This window comes from Necator americanus, chromosome I (assembly GCF_031761385.1).
Source record: "Necator americanus strain Aroian chromosome I, whole genome shotgun sequence".
NCBI lineage: Eukaryota > Metazoa > Nematoda > Chromadorea > Rhabditida > Ancylostomatidae > Necator > Necator americanus.
Window position 1 is genome coordinate 33472942 of NC_087371.1, and position 20991 is coordinate 33493932.

At 40.3% G+C, this 20991-nt stretch overlaps 3 protein-coding genes across 5 annotated transcripts; 2 read left to right on the forward strand and 1 right to left on the reverse strand.

Moving 5' to 3' along the window:
* Positions 1-1997: 1997 nt before the first annotated feature.
* On the forward strand, positions 1998-8014 carry RB195_007670 (uncharacterized protein; the record flags this gene model as incomplete). 2 transcript variants are annotated; one of them, XM_064181423.1, is made up of 13 exons in its annotated part: positions 1998-2063; positions 3417-3422; positions 3694-3751; positions 3819-3913; positions 4041-4162; positions 4241-4308; positions 4962-5035; positions 5114-5166; positions 5221-5302; positions 5384-5537; positions 7420-7547; positions 7742-7859; positions 7938-8014. In XM_064181423.1, 13 exons carry the CDS (start codon positions 1998-2000, stop codon positions 8012-8014), a joined length of 1101 nt encoding a protein of 366 aa, XP_064038212.1. The 2 variants fall into 2 exon arrangements, with proteins under 2 accessions (XP_064038212.1, XP_064038213.1); XM_064181422.1 differs by lacking the exons at positions 1998-2063; positions 3417-3422.
* Positions 8015-11250: 3236 nt separating this feature from the next.
* RB195_007671 (uncharacterized protein) lies at positions 11251-15133 on the forward strand (the record flags this gene model as incomplete). The annotated part of the gene is made up of 11 exons (XM_064181424.1): positions 11251-11308; positions 11375-11469; positions 11563-11684; positions 11763-11830; positions 12384-12457; positions 12535-12587; positions 12644-12725; positions 12818-12971; positions 14618-14745; positions 14868-14985; positions 15045-15133. The coding sequence occupies 11 exons, from the start codon at positions 11251-11253 to the stop codon at positions 15131-15133; spliced, it is 1041 nt and encodes a 346-aa protein (XP_064038214.1).
* A 4527-nt stretch (positions 15134-19660) lies between these two features.
* RB195_007672 (uncharacterized protein) lies at positions 19661-20830 on the reverse strand (the record flags this gene model as incomplete). Of its 2 annotated transcripts, none has more annotated exons than XM_013445636.2 (3): positions 19661-19844; positions 20019-20187; positions 20683-20830. In XM_013445636.2, the coding sequence occupies 3 exons, from the start codon at positions 20828-20830 to the stop codon at positions 19661-19663; spliced, it is 501 nt and encodes a 166-aa protein (XP_013301090.2). The 2 variants fall into 2 exon arrangements, with proteins under 2 accessions (XP_013301090.2, XP_064038215.1); XM_064181425.1 differs by having other exon boundaries at positions 19819-19939.
* Positions 20831-20991: the final 161 nt, after the last annotated feature.

Consider the following 20991-nt stretch of genomic DNA (forward strand, 5'->3'; position numbering starts at 1 on the left):
CCGTTCTCTTTTTTCGTAATATTGTGTCCTTTGATCAGTATTTGGAGGTAATGGACTTCAGAATAAAAATAGAGTAGGATAAAAGCAAAAGTATTTTAATACCAATATTTTAACAACAATTCAGCAAATTTGCTCCTTCTACTACTTGGTATTTCTTCGCTTCTGTCAGCTGCCCATTTTCACATTTTCTCATTTGTTCCTCGGCTAGTTTTCGATTTTACTTTTTTGGAACAGACGAAATTTTCTATATAATGAATTGGCAGCAAGAGAGAGCTGTCGCAGCAACGTTGAGAAAGAAGAATGGGGAGGTGGTTTGATTTTGAGGGGGTGGTGTCCAATCACCACGTATGACCTTGCTTCTACGTCTCAGTGTACGTTTTCTGAAGTTATAGACTGGCATGCAATCAAACACGTAGTCATGTTTTCTGATGAATATCTCTTATCTTCGTCTTTTTCCACTGATTACCAAAATAGAACAGAACGTTGCCTGTTAGCAAATAAAAAGGATAAAGTCACTGGCGTATCAATCCACTCGGGATGCGCCAACACGTTTTACTGGAATTCATAATCGTTGAGGTTTTGGAACGCGTATTGGCCTTTACAATGACTTGCGGGGGCCAGCCGATGATCAAGTCAGTGTTTTTTTATGTGTTAGCAAATACAAAGTGGGAAATCGTTACTGATGGTGAAAGGAAATTTATACCTCTGCAGTGTTGTGTTTATCTATTTTAAAATGGCAGTCGCAATTAACATTTTAGAAAAACCTTTTTCATAGTTGTCTGAGACTTGGTTACACGTCAGCTACATATCAAATGCTGCGTAATTATCGTTTAAAAAGACTAACTTTTCTATCTAATGAGAGATAGAATTCCTGGATAGACTTGGAAAACTTTTTCTTCAAATACGATCTTTTAAAGAAAAATTACAGCTCAAACTTGTATAGGAAAGTAGCTGTATTTAGTGCCCCCTATAGCATCATCAAAAATCCTACTATGTCTAATCTCGTTGCTTCCCATTCAGGTTTTGAACGGTGGAGTAAGGAAAACTGAATACTGCAGGTTTCAGCCAAATATCATCCACAATAAAAATTACTACTTATATCAATTGTTATTATAAATATTTTATTGAAACAAAACATAAGATGACTGCAGAAAAGATCAAAAAGAAGAGACAATGTAATGACAATGTAATAACTTCTGCTGACAGACAACAAGAGCTTGAATTCCTCGTCGATGTTATCCGTTGCAGAATCTTCCCAAAAGCCAGCTAGCATAGCGAAGAGATCCCAATTAATGCTAGTTCTGGGAATTCGCTCTCTGAACTTGGCGGTTTTCTCTTCTCTCCTTGTGAAGAAAAATCTTCCTCGGAGGAGGCAGTGGTCCTATCTCGTGAAGAACATTGGCACAACAGCGATATCCATCAGGCAGAACCTTTCGCTGACAACGATGTTGTCTATTTCGTTACGGTACCCTCCACTGAGTGACTCCCACGTCCCACGTAGAGAGGAGGGCTTCCGGAATTGCGAGTTCCATGGTTGGATGGTCTCAGTCATCATGATGAGCTCGAAAAGCCTCTCCCCCTGTTAATTCCTTATTAGGCCGTGAGTCTTGATGTGAAGTTCCTCAGGTGTTCTTCTCGGGCTAATTTTGGGGTTGAAATCACCAATTATGACCTTGCAGAAGGCATGGTCTTCTTGGTAGATCTTCTCCAAGTCCATCTAGAAAGCTTCGACTTTTTCTTTTTTTGTAGTTTGTTGTTGTATGTAGCAACGAAGATAGTCTAAGCTAATGTCGGACCACATGTTCTCATAAGACGCCAGCAGGCGTGCGATTCGGGTCGTAAGTTGTTCGAAAAGGTCGATGTTCTTTGACATACTCGTGTTGACGAGGACTTCAACTCAACCAACTACTTTAATGTTGCATTTTTCTAAGAACAGTTCTTCTCCACTTTCATATACGGCGTTGAGAGGGTGGCGTCGTCTCGTCTCGGTCAGTCCGATGACATCGTACTTAATCTTCTTGGTTTGCATCATCAGATCTTCGGTGGTCGCTTCCGATGCAAGCGTACGTGCGTTTTGGGTACAGATCGTCATCTTAGTCCTTTTCCGTTTTGGTAACATAGATGACTCCTGCAACGCCGTCTTTCTTGACTCTACCTTATCAGGCTTTCCCCAAAAATCAGGAGACCCTTTTCTATTACTATGACCTGCGTAAAATTTTAAAACCCATGAGCAGATTGCAAGTCTCCAGTCCTATGAGTTTTTGGAAGAACGTTGCGTTCTCCCGGAGTGGACATGTGGAGCTTTTTTGTTGTTTTGACTCCAAACTGCCTCCCTTGCACCTCCCAGTCACTGGATTGTAGGCTTTTGGCCGGAACGACATGCGGGATACGGTAGCATTATGAGCCGATCCTGGCACTGCAGAAACAGGGAGTCCATCCCCTGAATCCAACCGCATCTCTGGGCAAGCGCAAGGTCGAATTTGGTTCGCGATTAGCCCCCTATCCGCCACCCGGGAACGCGCCACGTAGCTTCGCGACTGACCAGCTGTGATCCTTCTAGTAAGGGAGATACTTGGATAGAAATAGATATTAAGACAAATTAATAAATGATTGGCACGAACTAATCAAGCTGATAGAAGTGCAAAAGCTTGATTTAGCATGAATGTTTGCCTAGGAATTCATTTCTACTGCTTTAGAAGGAGCACAGAAGCAAGATTGTTAATGGTACTTTTTTCGGTTAACTTTTCAGCCTAGTCACTCTGTTCAAACCAAGAAAGTCAAAGATACATGCAACCTAACTTCCTAAGCAAGCAAACGAATATTAAAAACTTCATCGATGAACCGAATCATATCCAACAAACGGGCAATCTCGAATTTATAATAGTGATGCTGAACATCAGAGGAGCACTCTTCGGAGAGAAATTTGGAATCTCAGTCGGCTTGCCTTTGTAGAGCAACGGCAGCAGTGCTAGAAGAACGGACGGGCAGTATTCAGCTAAGGTCTTCAGGATGCTCAATCGTTTGAAATGATGGGTAAAGGAGTAGAAAAGAAGCAGAATTGGTTCACAGACTCACACGACACCATTGCTACTGAGATCGTTTACTTTCTTCGTCATCACACTGGATCAAAATAGAAAACAACAATGTTGTCGACCAAGGTTGCATCCCTCTCATTTTCACTCTTCCACCCCACCAATAAGGGCGGATGAATTCCGAGTTTAATTGGAAAAAAGTTCATTGATAAGGCAGCTACCCAGACTGGTTCATTCCACTATTGTCTCTGCTAGATAATAATCTTTTTGCACGTCAGAGAATTTCTTTGATAAAACCACAATTAAACAATCTCAGCGCTGTAAACACGTGCAAAACTACTCGTTCATTTCTCTTCACTTTCCCTCCAAAACCTAACATTCAAGAGAAGCGTAAGTGCTAGTTTTATCACACCATTTTTTTAAATGTATTGTATGTATATGTTGCGAATTTTTCCTGAATCATTTGCATATAGCATTCTCTGAATTCAATTTACCACGGAAAAAAGTTCACAGTATGTGAGAAGATATCGAAAGTCCTTATTATTCCGAATGTTCCTCTTGAGATTCGCTATTTCTAGGCGATATCCTTTCAAAAAAATCAATGCCAAAAATCGAAAAAAGATGATTTATTTTGAATGTGAAACACACATAGAACATTTAGATGATAACCATCATTACCCTATTGCTTATCGCTTCTACAGTGAAGTCACTAACAGTAGGTAAGACATTCTTTTCATAAAAACTTTCAAAAAATTGTCGACTTTTGGAAAATCGGTGAACATTAAGAGGAGTACTTGGCCCGACCAGTGCCGGAATATGCCACAAAACTGACAGGACAAGCCTACGTTGACTACGTTAATCAGCATCAATCATTCTACAAGGTATGGATGGAGTTCAAAGCTTTTCTTATGTGAAACATGATAGTACGGATGACTTCTGTGAAGTATTTGTGATTCGTATTTTTCTTTAAAAAAAACACATTTAAAGGTTACTAAAGACTTACTGCAGGCTGAATATTCCCCGCTGGTTGAACAGTATGCCAAAGCTGTGATGAGATCTGAGTTTATGACGATGCCGAACCAAAATTATGTGGTGAAGGACGTAGATCTAAACATCAATCTTCCAGAAACGTAAATGCAATGAAAACTAAAAATTTTGCGCAGACGTGCGATAGAATTGGGAGAATTATTGCATCCTTCGAATTTCAGTTTCGACGCAAGGGAAAAATGGCCAAACTGCACATCAATAAGGACAATTCGCGATCAGTCCAATTGTGGTACGTTGATAAATCATGTTGAGCAGGCAGAGATACTAATGATCTGAGTGACCACACGGCAACTCCTCGCGCAGGAAACATGCTAGTGAGAGGGAAAGAACTCGACTTGCAGTGGACGCGACGCTGTCGCACGTGTCAAAATAAGTACACACGTCAGTACGAACGAGTATGAAAGCAAAATTTCCACAGCTATTTCGTCGCTAGTTTTATCTCTCAAACATTAGCATTTTACTAAAGGACTTTTCTTAAATATTCTTACGATTGGCGTTTAGATACGTGTGCGATCTCAATCTTCAATTTAACGTGATTGTTAGATTCCTTACTCCATACTTGTCGTTGGAGTAGATGATATGTATGTGAAGTTATCTGCGTAAATCGAAACCTGTAACCTCTTCCTCCTTACGCGATCTGATGATCAGAAATGGATTCTGCTTAATTGACTTTTCTTAAATATTGGTGGGATTGGCGTTTAGATACGTGTCCAATCTCAATCTCAAGTTCGACTCAGGAATGGATTCTTCTTAATAGTGCCCCCCCCCCCCCCGTTTCAGACTGTTTTTCTGTTTTTAAACTCTATAATGTGAACTAATCACCTCAGCTCCACATGCCTGAGTAGTATTGAATATTTAAACACAGTTCGCGAGTTTTTTCAGGATCATGTTGGGCAGTCTCAGCGGCGTCGGTAATGTCAGATCGTTTATGCATACAGTCGAACGGCACAATACAGGTTCCTAATATTTCAGACGTATTTCTGCAGATTTTCAGGACGTTCAGCAGAACAGTTATTTATAATCCATATTTTAAGTCATGGGCTTCTGATACGGATATTCTATCATGTTGCTGGAATTGTGGAATGGGGTAATAAAAACATTGGACTAAAACTCCATCCTATATGAACAATTTTTTATGTAGATGCGATGGAGGTAGACCGTTTGCGGCGTTCTTTTTCGCGATAGACAATGGTGTATGCACTGGAGGACCTTTCAGAGAGCCAGTACGTTTATAAGTTCACGAAATTATCGAGCTGAACGAACATAGACTAAATGTGACCTTACGACAATTTTTTTTTCTAAAGAACGTGTGCAAACCATACGCTTTCTATCCATGCGGTCGCCACCAAAACCAGAAATACTTCGGACCTTGTCCAAAAGAGCTTTGGCCCACTCCAAAATGTCGGAAAATGTGTCAACTAAAATATAATGTGGCCTACAAAGACGATAAAATTTACGGTGAGTTAAAGAAGCTGTAGCAGAACTAGAAGCGTGTTCGAGTGACACATAGGTTGTCAACTGCACAAATAAATGTAAATCTATTACTGTCTACGTAGATCAACAACTGCACATTCTGGCTTCTGTTGTTTGGAGAAGGATGAACAAGAATAAGCTCTAATCTCAGAACATAGGAGAGGTTTCTTTATGTTTGTTTATGTTTAGGTTTCTTTAAGGTGAAAGGTTTACTTAATTTACTCACATGCACCACTATTTCACCAAACTGGACATTCTCCTGAACAAGATATGGTGTATCGACGAATAGTTGGGTAACGTCATGACTTACATGAATGACTTAAACGCCAAGAGCATGTTGATGTGTCTTAATGGGAATTATCCGCATATTCTCCGAAGTGAGACGTCTTTGAACACATGTGAGCCCCGCTCGACTCTTCAGTGAAACTCGCATAGGATCCCTCCATCTTTCTCTATTTCATAATCTAGGAATCATTGAGCCTCACATGAACTTCCTGCCTCTGCCAAGTTCCTTCAGGAAGATCTTCCTCCAAAACTTCGTTTAAACTTTCTTCTACGTCTAGATGGCCCTTTAAAGTTTAGCTCTGGCGGCATCCTCAAGAGTATCGAGACACAACGACCTGATGTTCTCCTCAATATCTGACCGTAGTAGCAAAGACGGGTTTTTGTGATCACTTTAGAAACTTGACAAGATGTTGGTGTTTTCCTGGCGCTATCCGCCGATACAACACTTCTAAATACAGTTCTTCATTACGTGACATCACCGGCCAAACGTAGCCAAACATCAGACTAAGCATACTCTATCCCCTCCCCTTAGGGAATAAGAGATCCGTAGTCTCGTAGCTTACTTCGTTGGGAAGGAGAGTCAAAAATAGGATTTTCGTTGAAGCGTCGAATGCAGAACTGGACTCAGCGCATCTTTACTGAATACCTCTCTCGCAACTGCCGTCATTTTTTAACATGCAGCCCACATAAAAGAATTCTTCCGCAAGTTCAGTTGATTCTTCGTTCAGCTTGATTCCTGTTGGAGGTCCTTCATCCTTTGATAGTTCCTGCTATGTAGCAAGTGGCGTCTGCAGATATGGTAGCAGTTTGGAGGGAGCGGGTTGTCTTACTCGAACTAAACGCCAACGCAATAGTGAATCGCAGTTCAGCATCATGAAATGGATTTTTCATATCAAAAACTTAATTTCAAAAACAAAGTCGTACTTTTCAATCACCGAAGACTGTGTTTCGTATGCTTCCGATCCTTACATCTTGATGGAACGAATTGCAGATAGGTGGACTCGCATCATAATTTCGTTGGCGATGGTGCTCGACCACCGCTTCATCAATGAGTTAAATGCTGAAATAGCTTAGGCGAATCTTTGCTGAATACAGCCCAAATAACAGAACTCCTCCAAAAGTTGAATTGGTTGTACGTTCGCCTTAATTCCTCACGGAGATCTCTCGTCCTCTGACGTACGGAGCCGGTTGTCAGAGTTTACCTGACAGCATCTTGCAGTTCAGCGTATGAAAGGATGTTTGTTGCCAAAAACTTCGTGTTCATCTCAGGAGTTTGACATATGAGAGTGTAGTCTCTGTACTGGAGAACAGCACTTTTTTTTTGCAATGCTTGCGGAACATGAGCCGTATAACAGTGTAAACTATGTAGCTCACACACGCCTCCAGAGCGTATACTCAGACGCATGACTTTAGTTGGAGCGGGGCCACCACTAGCAGGCAAGAAGCACCCTTAAATGCGCGGTAGTTCATAAGACGTTTATATAAGACGTTTATATATATATATATATATATATATAATGTGTATATATAAGCGCTCTCCAAAGCACAGATCTGAATTTTCTCTTCGAGTTACCAATTCTAGGGAATGATGCATACAGTCTCCCTAACAATGAGACACGAATCATGCAAGAAATCTTCACAAATGGACCTGTTGTGGGAATATTCAGCGTGTTTGCTGACTTCGCAATTTATAAGAATGGAGTATATGTGGTTTGTATTTGTAACAAAACAAAATTTATAAGAAAACATTTTTGTTACCTCCTGTTCAAATCCTAGAAAGCTATAGGAAATCTGTATGAAATGCAGATTTGTTTTTGTTATTCCTTCCTACCCGTCATTTTAAAACTTAGTAAAATGCTACAGTGCTATAAAATTCAAAATAGATCGAACAGTCATAATTTTAGAGTAATGGAATTCAGCCGAATGGGGCTCATGCAGTCAAAATTATTGGTTGGGGTGTGCAGGATGGACTAAAATATTGGTTGATTGCTAATTCCTGGAACAATGACTGGGGAGACGAAGGTATGTGCAACTGTCCCCTTTCCAATGGTTAACATTCTGTAACTAAAACTCAATTTAAAAAACAAACCCCGAATTTAGGCTATGTCCGGTTCCTTCGTGGAGATAACCACTGTGGAATTGAATCAAGGGTGGTGACAGGAACTATGAAAGTGTAAAACAATAATTAGTCTTTTCCTAACGATTTCAAATAAAATCTTTGCCACTAATCAACTGTTCACGTATCTCAATCATTCACAATGGTTCCTCTAGCAAACGTGATTACATTTAGTATAGGCAGAGTCACTGAAAACAGATAGAAATCAGATTTCTAATCCATGGCCCATATGTGTAACCATAAGTAGCGAACTTGAAAACACTGACACCGAATTTGTGGCCATAAATCATACTACATGATCTGATGCCTATCTTTAAAGGCATCACCCCACGAATCTGAGGTGGTGCAGATTTCAGGTGGAGTATTCGTATACGGGATGGGAGACTACGAAGAGGGAGGTGATTCCGTCCATTTCTTCCTAATTGCCGTAAAAAACGGCCCGGAAGATGCGGCACCGCACAAGGCTGGCGCGCTCCAGTCGAACTCCCTGTAGAAAATGGTGCGCCAGAACGCCTGAAGCCGTAGCCTTCCTGCCCGTTTTTTATGGGAATTAGGAAGAGGTGGACGGAATCACTCCCCTCTCCATAATGTACTATGCCGTATACAAATACTCCACCTGAAATCCGTACCACCCCAGATTCGTGGTATGCTGCCTTTAACACTGCACTCTTTTTCTTGCCTGTTAATTTCCCCTCAATGTGAAAGTCTTGCGATTCAAAGTAGGTGTTATTTGTACTATAAATCTCGACATTATCTCATTGCAGTTCTCTTATTTCTACATAACAGTTTCCTATTCTCACTTGTGCATAGAATGATGAGTGTTCGATAAGTATGATGGAATATCATGCAAAATCTCACCTAAAATTCCCTTACTATTAAAATTTCGTAAGTATTATTACTCACAACTCTATTTCAGTACTTTATTCTTCCGGAAACCACAGGAAATAACCGGTCTTTTTTTCAGTACGATAATACTTTAACTATCTCCTAAAATGTGGTGCTGTAAAAACGACCAATACATTCATGGCTCTGGCACGTTAACGACAACTGCTATATTGTTGACACTTCGCATTCCATTAAAAGAGAAGGATGTTATCTATCACAAAACAAATAATGTGCAAAAACATCTCAAATGACAGAAGTCTTCCTACAGCCTTGTAAAAAAAAACTGCTCAAAAATTACCAAAACAGAAATCCTGTGAGAGCCATGGAACACAATTTCTATGTACGTGAGATATGTAGAACCATTTATGATGTCTGAGATATGTTGAGCTTAGTTGAGTGGTAATAGCGGGAGAATCACAGAGCATGTTAGAAAATCTTCAAATGAATTTAACCTTGTTCAAAAAAAAGTGTATTACTCTTCTAAAACAATGCTAAAGCAATGAACTCATAGAACTTTGAACTTTGAATTTGAACAGATATGCAGCCTTGGCGAGGAATCCAAGCAAGCTGCATAGACTTCGCAAAATTCTTTCTGACAACTTATAACGGAACTGTTACAGTTTTCCCACTAAAAAAATAAATGGTTACTCTCTATCTGATCTTCAAAAGTCGTCTCCATTATGTTTTATATCAAACTGCTTGCCGTCCATTTATCCAAGCTTCAAAAATCGATAAACAATATAAGTATAGCCCTTTTACTGACGGATCAGCGAACTACAAGACGTCAGCGTTCACAATCGGCTTCTGTTTGCTATTTTATTTCTGGAACAATTTCTGCAACTCCTGAGCAATAGATGGTTTCAAGTTCAAATTCAACAGTTCGGATGTTTTTGAAGTTCAATCCAGTAGGATCACACTAATCATACTGGTGATGTTGTGAGGTTTATTTACTCAAGCAATGCAGTAGTATATATCAGAGGACAGAACGACTTTCTTGCTGCTGTGGTTATCGCCCATTTTTAGCACCCTGCTGGATCAAAATCACCCGGTTATACGTTCCTAAACCTCAATCAATCCTGAATTAAAGAGGACATAGTAGCGCAATGCAGGCGGACTGATAAAGGCCAGTCACCTTATCCTTTATGCTCAGTAGTGGTGCCGATCATTTAAAGGCATCACCCCACGAATCTGAGGTGGTGCAGATTTCAGGTGGAGTATTCGTATGCGGGATGGGAGACTATGGAGAGGAGGGTGATTCCGTCCATTTCTTCCTAATTGGCGTAAAAGACGGCCCGGAAGATGCGGCGCCGCACAAGGCTGGCGCGCTCCAGTCGAACTCCTTGCAGAAAATAGTGCGCCAGTACGCCTGAAGCCGTATCTTCCGGGCCGTTTTTTACGGCAATTAGGAAGAAATGAACGGAATCACCCCCTTCTCCGTAGTCTCCCATCCCGTATACGAATACTCCACCTAAAATCCGTACCACCTCAGATTCGTGGGGTGATGCCTTTAAGGAGCCGTCTGCGGAGAGAAATTTGGAATTCCAGTCGTCTCGCGCATGGAGAGCAACCGCAGCAACGCTAGCTGAACGGAGACAACGGATAGCCATTCAAAACGCGAAATCATTCGAAATAATGAGTAGAATGGTAGAAATAGAATCAATTTTTGTGTGAAGACTGACATGCCACGTAAATCCACCTGGTAAATGATGACAAAAAGGGACAAGGAATCCAAACAAGACAGCAAGTCATTCCTGGTACAATCGAAGTTGCAGCTGTATATATTAGAGGAAAGAACGACTTCCTTGCTGCTCCGGTGATTATTGCCCATCTTTGGCGCCCTGCTGGATCAAAATCGATAAACATCAGTGTTATCAACCGACGCTGCGTCCCCTCAGATATCCATTTGTCCACCTCACCAGTGAGGGAGAATAAACACCGACGACTTTGGCGGGAAAAAAGTCATCGATGAGGTGCCTATCCAGATTCGATCATTCTGTTATTATCTTTGCTAGATAATAATCTGTTTGCACATCAGAGAATTTTCTTGATAAAACCACCACAAATGAAAAATCAGTGCGCTATAAAACAAGTGGAAACCTATTCGTTCATTTTTCTTCACAACCCCTTCAGAACCCAACATTAAAGAGAAGTGTAAGTGCTAGCCTTACATACCTTTCTTTACGAGTACGTTCAGAATTTTTCCTGAATCTTTTGCATGTAGTCCTCACTCAATTCAATTTGCTACTTAAAAAAGTTCACAATTTGTGACAAAAAATCGTTAATTCTTTATTATTTTGCTTCTGCTTCTAGAGCTCCGCTATTTCTGGACGATATCCTTTTAACTATAATCAATACCTAAAATAGAAAAAAAGAAGATATAATTTGAATGTGAACCATACACAAAATATTTAGATGTTGACGTTCGTTGTGCTGTTAGTTGTCGCTGGTGCAGTGAAGTCACTAACAGTGGGTAAGACGTTCTTATCGCGTAAATTTCAAAAAATCGTCCACTTTTGAATAATCGGTGAACATTAAGAGGAGTATCTCGCCAAAGCAGTGCCGGAATATGCCACAAAACTGACAGGACAGGCCTACGTTGACTACATTAATCAGCATCAATCCTTCTACAGGGTATGGATGAAGTACCAAATCTTCTGTTGTGTAAAGCATAGGAGATCATCTGTATTCTTCCTAAAAAATTCAAAATTTAAAAAAGTTTTGCAGGCTGAATATTCACCACTGGCTGAACAGTATGCCAAAACTGTGATGAGTTCCGAGTTTGTGACGAAACCGAACCAAAATTATGTGGTGAAGGACGTAGATTTAAACATCGAACTCCCAGAAACGTAAATGCGATGAAAACTAAAAATTTTGCGCAGACGTGCGATAGAATTAGGAGAATTATTGCATCCTTCGAATTTCAGCTTCGACGCAAGGGAGAAATGGCCAAACTGCAGATCAATAAGGACAATTCGCGATCAGTCCAATTGTGGTACGTTGATAAATCATGTTGACCAGGCAGAGATACTAATGATCTGAGTGACCACACGGCAACTCCTCGCACAGAACGCATGCTAGCGGGAGGGATGCGTCGCGGTCGAACGTCTCAAAATAAGTACACACGTTAGCACGCACGAATATGAAAGCAAACCTTTTGTTTTGTTTTCTTTTTGTGTTTTGTGCTTTTTTTTTCGCAGCAATTTTGTCGCTAGTTTTGTCTTTCAGTTATCAGCATTAAATTAAGGGATTTTTCTTAAGTATTGTTAGGATCGGTATATAAAAATTCCGAGATCTCAATCTCGAATTTCGCATGATCGTTAGATTCCTCACCTTATGCTTGTCGGCGATATTTATGTGAAGTCATCTACGTACATGGAAATCTGCTCGGGTCTTGAACCCACCATGATGATTTTTCCGGATTTTTAGAGACGTTGTCACCACTGAATGCCATTTCTTACACGCAATTCCTCCTTACTCGATCTACTCAAATTTAAAATGGATACCTAGGCAGTAAATATTAAAACACAGTTCGCGAATTTTTTCAGGATCATGTTGGGCAGTATCATCGGCGTCGGTAATGTCAGATCGTTTATGCATACAGTCGAACGGCACAATACAGGTTCCTAATATTTCAGACGTATTTCTGCAGATTTTCAGGACGTTCAGCAGAACTGTTATTTATAATCCAAATTTTAGTCATGGGTTTCTGCAACGGATATTCTATCATGTTGCAAGAACTGTGGACGGGGGTAATAAACACTTTGAACTGAATTTTTATTCCATATGAAAACTTTTTTCTATCTAGATGTTATGGAGGTAGTGCGTTTTCGGCGTTCGTTTTCGCGCAAACGGAAGGTGTATGCACTGGAGGACCCTACAGAGAGCCAGTAGGTTTGTAGCAATCTCTTTACAAACCTATCAATCTCAACGAACACGAAACGACTGAACCCTGTGACCTCACAACGATTTTTTTTCAAAGAACGTGTGCAAACCATACGCCTTCTATCCATGTGGTCAGCACCGAAACCAGAACAATTTCGGACCTTGTCCAGAGGGGAAATGGCCCACTCCAAAATGTCGGAGAATGTGTCAACTGAAGTATAATGTGATCTACGAAGACGATAAAATTTACGGTGAGTTGAAGAAGCTATCCGGACACTAGAAACGTGTTCGAGTAACAAATAAGTCGTCAACCAAACAAAAAAAAAAGGTAAAAAGAAAATATAAAGCTATCTCCGCCTACGTAGATCAACAAAACCTTCCTAACCACCATATTCGTCCCGATTTCTGTTATTTGGAAAATGATGAAAAGGAAAGAGCTCAAATCTCAGAACACAGGAGAGGATTCTTTATAACGATGAAAGACATACCTCATGCTTTACTGACAGTATTCATTTTTTTCTTTAATTTACTTGAATGCACCAAACTCGTGACATTCTTCAAAACAGCATGTGGTATGTTGATGAATATTTCGGAAAATCCATGATTTAGTTGATCGACTTAGACGCCGGACGGATGTTGTTGTGGCTGAACTCGGCTTATCCGCAACGTCACCGAGGTGCCTCGCCATCAAATATATTTGAGCCCAACCTGTTTGATCCTGCGGCAAAACTCGCATAGGATCTCTCCATATGTTGGTGACCCTCTTCTGCGAAGCGTTACGTCTCACTTGAACCAGCTTACTGATACCATGTTTCCCACAAATATATTTGATATTTGAGAAAACGTGGCATCAGCAGGCTGTTCCTTCCTTCACCACTACGTCCAGAACTTTCCAGAACGTCTAGGTGGCGTTTTCCAGTTTAGGTCCGGGAGCATCCTCAAAAATACTTGACGCGGCGATTGGTTCAAGTGCTCTTCAAGTGAAACGACTCATTATAATGTGATCATAGATGCAAAGACGGTTTTCTGCGACTACTTTAGAGGGCTAAGCAAGATCTTGATGTTTTCCTCAAGTTATCTGCTGTAGCACCATATTCACTTCTAAATAAAGTTTTTCATTATGGGATCCCACCGGCCAAACGTAGCCAAGCACCAGTTCAAGCATATTCCGTCCCCCCCCCTCATTTTTTAGGAAGTCAAAGTTCTCCACCACCATCGACGGTGCTGCATATCGTTCCGATCCTTACATCTTGATGGAGCGAATTGCAGATAGGTAGACTCGAAGCTTACTTCGTTGGCAAGGAGGTCAAAAATAGGATTTTCGTTGAAGTGTTGAATGCAGAACTGGACTCAGCGCATCTTTCCTGCATACCTCTTTCGAAGCTGTCCTCATTTTTCAATATGCAGCCCACATAAAAGAACTCCTCCACAAGTTCAGTTGGTTGTTCGTTCACCTTGATTCCTGTCGGAGGTTCCTCGTCCTCCGATATTTCCTGCAATGCAGCAAACGGTGCGTGCAGATATCGCAGCTGTCTGGACAGAGCGGGTTGTCCTACTCGAACTAAACCCCAACCCAATAACGACTCGCAGTTCAGCGTTATGAAATGAATATTTCTTTTTCAAAGACTCAATTTCTCCCCAGGATTTTGAACTATGAGAGTATAGGCTCTGCACTAGAGGACAGCACTTTTTTTTGCAATGCTTGGGGGACATGGGCCGTATAACAGTGTAAGTAATGTACCTCGCACGCTACTAAGGCCTATAGTCAGACTCATCATAGCGTTTAGTTCGAGCAGAGCCACCACCTAGAGATAACAACCACATTTAATTACGTGGCTGCAAGGAAAGTAAATAAATAAATAAATATGTGACAATATCACAAATATATCAATTCTAGGGAAGGCTACTTACCACATACCTAACACTGAGACACAAATCATGCAAGAAATTTTCACAAATGGACCTGTAGTGGGATCATTCAGCGTGTATGGTGACTTCGAGCACTACAAGGAAGGAGTATATGTGGTTTGGTCTTTAACATAACATAAAGTTGTAAGAAAACTTTTTTAATTGGTCTAAAATTTAAAATAAAACTAAAATACTATATAACTTCAAATGCAACTTCGATCGAGCCTTCATAATTTCAGAGCAATGGAGTTCAGCCGAAAGGCATTCATTCGGTCAAAATTATTGGTTGGGGAGTGCATAATGGTCTAAAATATTGGTTGATTGCTAATTCTTGGAACATTGACTGGGGAGACGAAGGTATGTGCTGCGGTTTGTTAAAATTCAGCAATTAAAACTCGTAAATTAGTAAAATTTAGGATATGTGCGTTTCCTTCGTGGAGTTAACCACTGTGGAATCGAAACATCAGTCGTGACAGGACTTATGAGAGTGCGAAACAATAACTAGTCTTTTCCCCTCAATTTCAAATAAAGTCTTCGCCACCTTGTAATTGTTCACGTATCTCTTTGCGGTCGCAATGCCCTAGTGGATAAAGGATAAAGGATAAGGTTTCTGGCATTAATCAATCCGCTTGGGATGCGCCCGCACGTTCACTTCAATTCAGAATCGTTTGAGGTTTACGAACGTGTAACTGGCCCATACAATCACTTGCGGTGGCTAGACGATTTGTCAAGTCAGTGTTTTTATCCTCCCAGACAAGTCTGGTACCAATTTATCGACCCCGATGGGATGAAAGGCTTGGTGAGCACTGGGGCGGATTCGAACTTCCGATCGATCGTGCAGGCAACGGAACCTCTAACCGCTACACTGCACCTGGTGCAGTTTTCTATTCTCCATTTTCCATAAAATGATGAGTGTTCGATAAGTGAGATGGTATATCATGCAAAATCTCTGCAAGAATTTCCTCCGTATTAAAATTTCGGAACTATTATTATTTACAGCTCTGTTTCAAAAGCTTATTATTCAGGGAATTTCAAAAAAATAGCCCGCCTTTCCAAACAGTTGTCACTAATATTTCACTCATCTCATGAAATGTGGTGCTGTAAATAAGACAAATATTGTGTGTTCCCTTAGAAACAACTGATATGTCGATATGTCGCATTCCATTGAAGGAAAAGGATGTTATCTATCATAAAACAAACAACGTTCAAAAACATCTCAGCTGTCAGATGTCTTCCTAAAGCTATAGCTTACAGAAAAACATTGTTCAAAACTGACTAAAGGACAAATTGTGTAGAAGCCACGGAGCACAAATTTTCAAGTGTGCACGAAATGTCCAGAACCCTATAAGGACTAAAAACCGAAAAAAAACGAAAACCCAACGAGTTAGTAACAGTATTGATAGGTTTTTTTTCTTCTTATAGCTTTTCCTTCTCTTTTCGTGTAATTATAATAACAAATAATTCAAATTAATGCATAATTGCACAATTCAAATTATCTCCCAGACCTAGAAATGGGAAAATCCGTTCAGATATTGGACGGGTTTCGTAAATTTTAGGTTGTGGATGACATGTTATATTATAGACGGATACAATTTTACAAACACAAATTTTCTTCAAATTTATTATAATTCTGTCGGGAGGTCTCTTCTGTTTAAATAGTTTGATTTTGATATCTTCACAGTACCTTCCGCGTTATTGTGTATGAACACAGATTCCGCTACAAACACGACTATGAAGAAGTCTTATTCATGTGAATTAAAGGAAAAAAAGTAGAGATTCAATTCTTGGAAGCTTAAATCGCAGAAGACTCTCTTGGCAGTGAAACAAACGAAATAAAAATAACAAAAACGAAGTTCTTCTCAGGACTAACCGTGCACAATTAAGCGAGGATTTAGACAAAGAAACCACCAAGAAGAAACAAGGAGAAAAAGCAGCTCCGAACACTTTTGTGCACGCCACTCACGCCACAATGATTAACTATACGGATCGGAACTACACGTGTGACACTTCGTTCTTCCTTCATTGCCTTTATTGCCGCACGTATCCACGTATCGCATTAGGCTCATAAGCAAGAAAAATTTTGTTGCAAACAGTCAAGCAAGTATGGTGTGAGGACTTCTCGTATGTCGGTTTTATTCATATTTCACGTAATCATCAGTTATATGCCCAGCATACTGTAGAGCAGAAGACAGTTAAGCTATCAAATTGGGCAGATAAGGGGAAAGAACGGAATTCCTTCCTGGATTGTAGACAGCTCTCAAAACAATGAGTTGAGTGGTAATGGTGGTATAGTTAGAGAGCCGTGAAATCTTTAAAAGATAGTCGCCTTTCTTAACAAAAAGGTATTATGCTTCTACAGACCTCGTAGAACTGATGTCTGTGGTGTGAATACTATAGACTGGACACATAAGGCAGAGACGAAAGAAATTACTGAGACACTTTTCCAACTAAAGCACGTAATCTTTTCAATGCATTGTTACAGTAGCATTGTCACAGGTACTGTGGTTCTCAGTATGCGGAGGATTTATGCTCTGTTTTCCGTTGTCCTCTTCAGTTCCCTGGGAACCAACTGAGAACTCACTTTCATTGTGAAACCGTACCATGTTTCTACCTGCAGGGTCTGTCTTGTACAAATTTTCTTCCACAGATGCTTCATGTCCACCATTCACAAGATAAACTTTTGAGGGATATATTAAAGGATAAATAATAAACTTTTAAAGTTTTCGGCGTTAATCAATCCGCTTGGGTTGCGTCCCCACGTTCACTTCAATTTAGAATCGTTTTGAGGTTTATGAACGTGTAACTGGCCCATACAATCACTTGCGGTGGCTAGGCGATGTGTCAAGTCAGTGTTTTTATCCTCCCAGACAAGTCTGGTACCAATTTATCGACCCCGGAGGGATAAAAGGCTTGGTGGGCACTAGGGCGGACTCGAACCTCCAATTAATCGTGCAGGAAGCGGAACCTCTAACCGCTACACTGCACCAGCCCTGGGGATGTGTTATACACGAAAAAGGTGGTGCCCCTTCCACTGATATATCAGCGAACGACTATACCTCAGAGTTTAATCAGCTTCTGTTCGCTAATTTATTTCTGAGTCCAGCACACTTGTGGAAGAGATGGTTCTAAGTAATTTAACAGTTCAGAAGGTTCTAGAATTCAATTCACTAGGATCACACTAAGCACATTTGTCATATTATGAGGGCATGTGCAGTGAAACGGTTAGAGGTTCCGCTTCCTACATGATCGATCGGAGGTTTGAATCCGCCCTAATGCTCACCAAGCATTTCATCCCGATAAAAAACTGACTTGGCACATCGGCTAGCCACCTCAAGTCATTGTTTGGGCCAGTTAAACGTTCGTAAACCTCAAAACGATTCTGAACTGAAGTGAACGTGGTGGCGGGCCCCAAGCGAATTGATTAACGCCAGACACTTCATCCTTTATTCACTTTAACTTCCCAAACAAGCTTTTAAAACCTTCATCGATCAACCGAATCAGATCCAACAAACGGACAATCTCGAAATCATAATAGTGATGTCGAATACCTACGGATCCTTCTGCGGAGAGAAATTTGGAATGTCAGTAGGCTTGCATATGGAAAACAACGAACAACGCTGACAGAACCGACTCGACGAGCAGTATTCAGTTAGGCATTCAGTATTCAGGATGCCTAATCGTTTGAAATAATGAGTAAGGTAGTAGAAAAGAAATAGAATCGGCTCTGCGTGAAAACTGACACAAATATCCACTCTTCCACTCCACCGGCAGAAGGGATCAACTTCGACGTTAGATGAAAAAATTCATCGATGAGGTGCCTACCCAGATTCGATCATTCCGTTATTATCTTTGCTAGATAATAATCTGTTTGCATATCAGGGAATTTATTTGATAAAACCATAAATAAAAAACCAGTGCGTTAAGCCAAACGTTTAAAACTACTCGTTCATTCCTCTTCACGACCTCCTCGAAACTCAACACTTACGAGAATTATAAATGCTGGCTTTACCATAGTTTCCTTGTGAATATGTTCGGAAATTTTTTTTAGAATCTTCTGTATGTAGCCTTCTCTCAATTCAATTTACTACAGGAAAAAGTTCACAATATGTGACAAAATATCATTAAGTCCTCATTATTTCACATTCGCTTCTTGAGTTCCGCTATATCTGGATGATAACTTTTCACAAAAATCAATACCAAAAATTGAAAAAAGAAAATATGGTTTGAATCTGAACCATATAAAAAACATTTAGATGTTGACGTTCGTTGTGCTGTTACTTGTCGCTGGTGCAGTGAAGTCACTAACAGTGAGTAAGACGTTCTTTTCGCGTAAATTTCAAAAAATCGTCCACTTTTGAAAAATCGATGGACATTAAGAGGAGTACTTGGCCCAACCAGTGCCCAACCAATTACACGTGTGACACTTCGTTCTTCAGAGACTTATTTAATCGCTGCACGTATCTAAGTCAGCACTGGGCTCAGAAGTAAGAGAAATCTTGCAGTAAACAATTAAGTATGGTGTGAACACTTCTCATAAATCGTTTTTATTCATATTTCACGAAATCATCAGTTATATGCCCAGCATACTGTAGAGCAGAAGACAGTTAAGCTGTCAAATTGGTCGGGTAAGGTGAAAAAGAAACGGATTTTCGTATTGGATAGTTTTTAGCTCACAAAGTAATGAATTAAGTGGAAATAGTCGGAGAGGATGTTGCGAAATCTTTTAAAGGTTTTTGCCATTTTCAAAAAAAAGACTATCACTCTTCTAGAACCCTCGTAGAACTGATGAGTGCAGTGTGGATACGGTAGACTGGACATTGCAAAAATAGGACAGTTTGAAGCGGACCTCGAATACAATGAGTTTTGCACTCAATGCGAGCCAATCTCTACCTCAAACTAATTTCATTTCTTACCGAGCCTACAGAGTAGATGCGTCTCTGTTTTGAAAAATAAGGCAGAATGAAGCTATACACATGTGAAAATATATGAAGATACAGTTGTACATATACACATATGGCGGGGACGAAAGAAGTTACTGAGGGACTTTTCCAACTAAAGCACGTAATCTTTTCAACACAATAGCATTGTCACAGGTGCAGTGGTCTTCAGTATACGGAGGATGAATGCGAGCGGCTCCAAAAATCAACAACGAGTTGTCGTCGCACTCCTTTACGTCGACGTGATTGGTTCTCAGCCAAGACAGAAGACGTTCGCGACTAAATCCCAGTTTTTCTTCCAACAAATTATGCATTCATCTATTCTACCAGCTCTAATATTTTCAATACGATATAATAAAGGGTTTCGATCAAACCTAAATGAGTACTATAAATCTCTAACTAATGACTGAGCCTGAAATGGATTCGAATTAGACTGTTGAGGTATTGTCAAACCTTTGTTTGAGCTCGTCGACATCAAAATCGTCTACTTTCCTCATCCCAAACATGTGGGCCATCATGTCCGAGAGCTCAACACTGTGCTGCTGACAGTACGGCGATGATTCTTCCAACAATTGAACAGATGTGTACCCTTCGCGCGGAATCCAAGAAAGCTGCCAGGGCTCTGCAAAATCCTTTCTGACAAATTAAAACAGAAATTTTAAAGTTTTCTCACTAAAAAATAAATGACTACTCTCTATCTGAACTCGAACATTCGTCTCCACTATCTTTTATATCAAACTTTTTGCCGTCTGTTTATTGGCTTCAAAAAGCGATAAACAGTTTATGTAGTGGGACGCTTTTGACACAGTTACAAGGTTGACTAGAAAAGAAGATCTGCAGGAGTCCTCAAGTTTCTGATTGCATTGAAGCACTAAGAAAATTGTTCCTGTCAACAGTTCAGTCCTTCAATTCGTGAACCTCTGACGACGACGATTTATTGGTACTATCATTTGGGATACTTGAACATCAAGTGTCGAAAATCCAAAATAGAAAGCATGAGGAACAATGAGACTTCAATTATGTTTGTATATTAGATTTATTGGCAAAACTGTAGCGTCATGTAGTTTATACGTTCATTTTTCCTCCCCAGTTCCTCGAAAATCAACTGAGAACTCACTTTCATTATGAAACTGCAGTACCACTATGCTTCCAGTTACAGGGTCTACCGTGTACAAATTGCCTTCCACAGATCGTTCACGTCCACCATTCACAAGCTGAACTTTTACGGGATGTGCTATCCATGAAAAAGGTGGTGCCCCTTCCATTGATCGATCAACGAACGAAAAGACGTCAGCTTTTATAATCAGCCTCTGCTTGCTATTTTATTTCCGAGTCGAGTACGCCTGAGCAATGGATGGTTCCAAGAAATTCAACAGTTTAGATTTTGAAATTCAATTGAAAGAGAAGCATAAAATGGAGAAAGCAT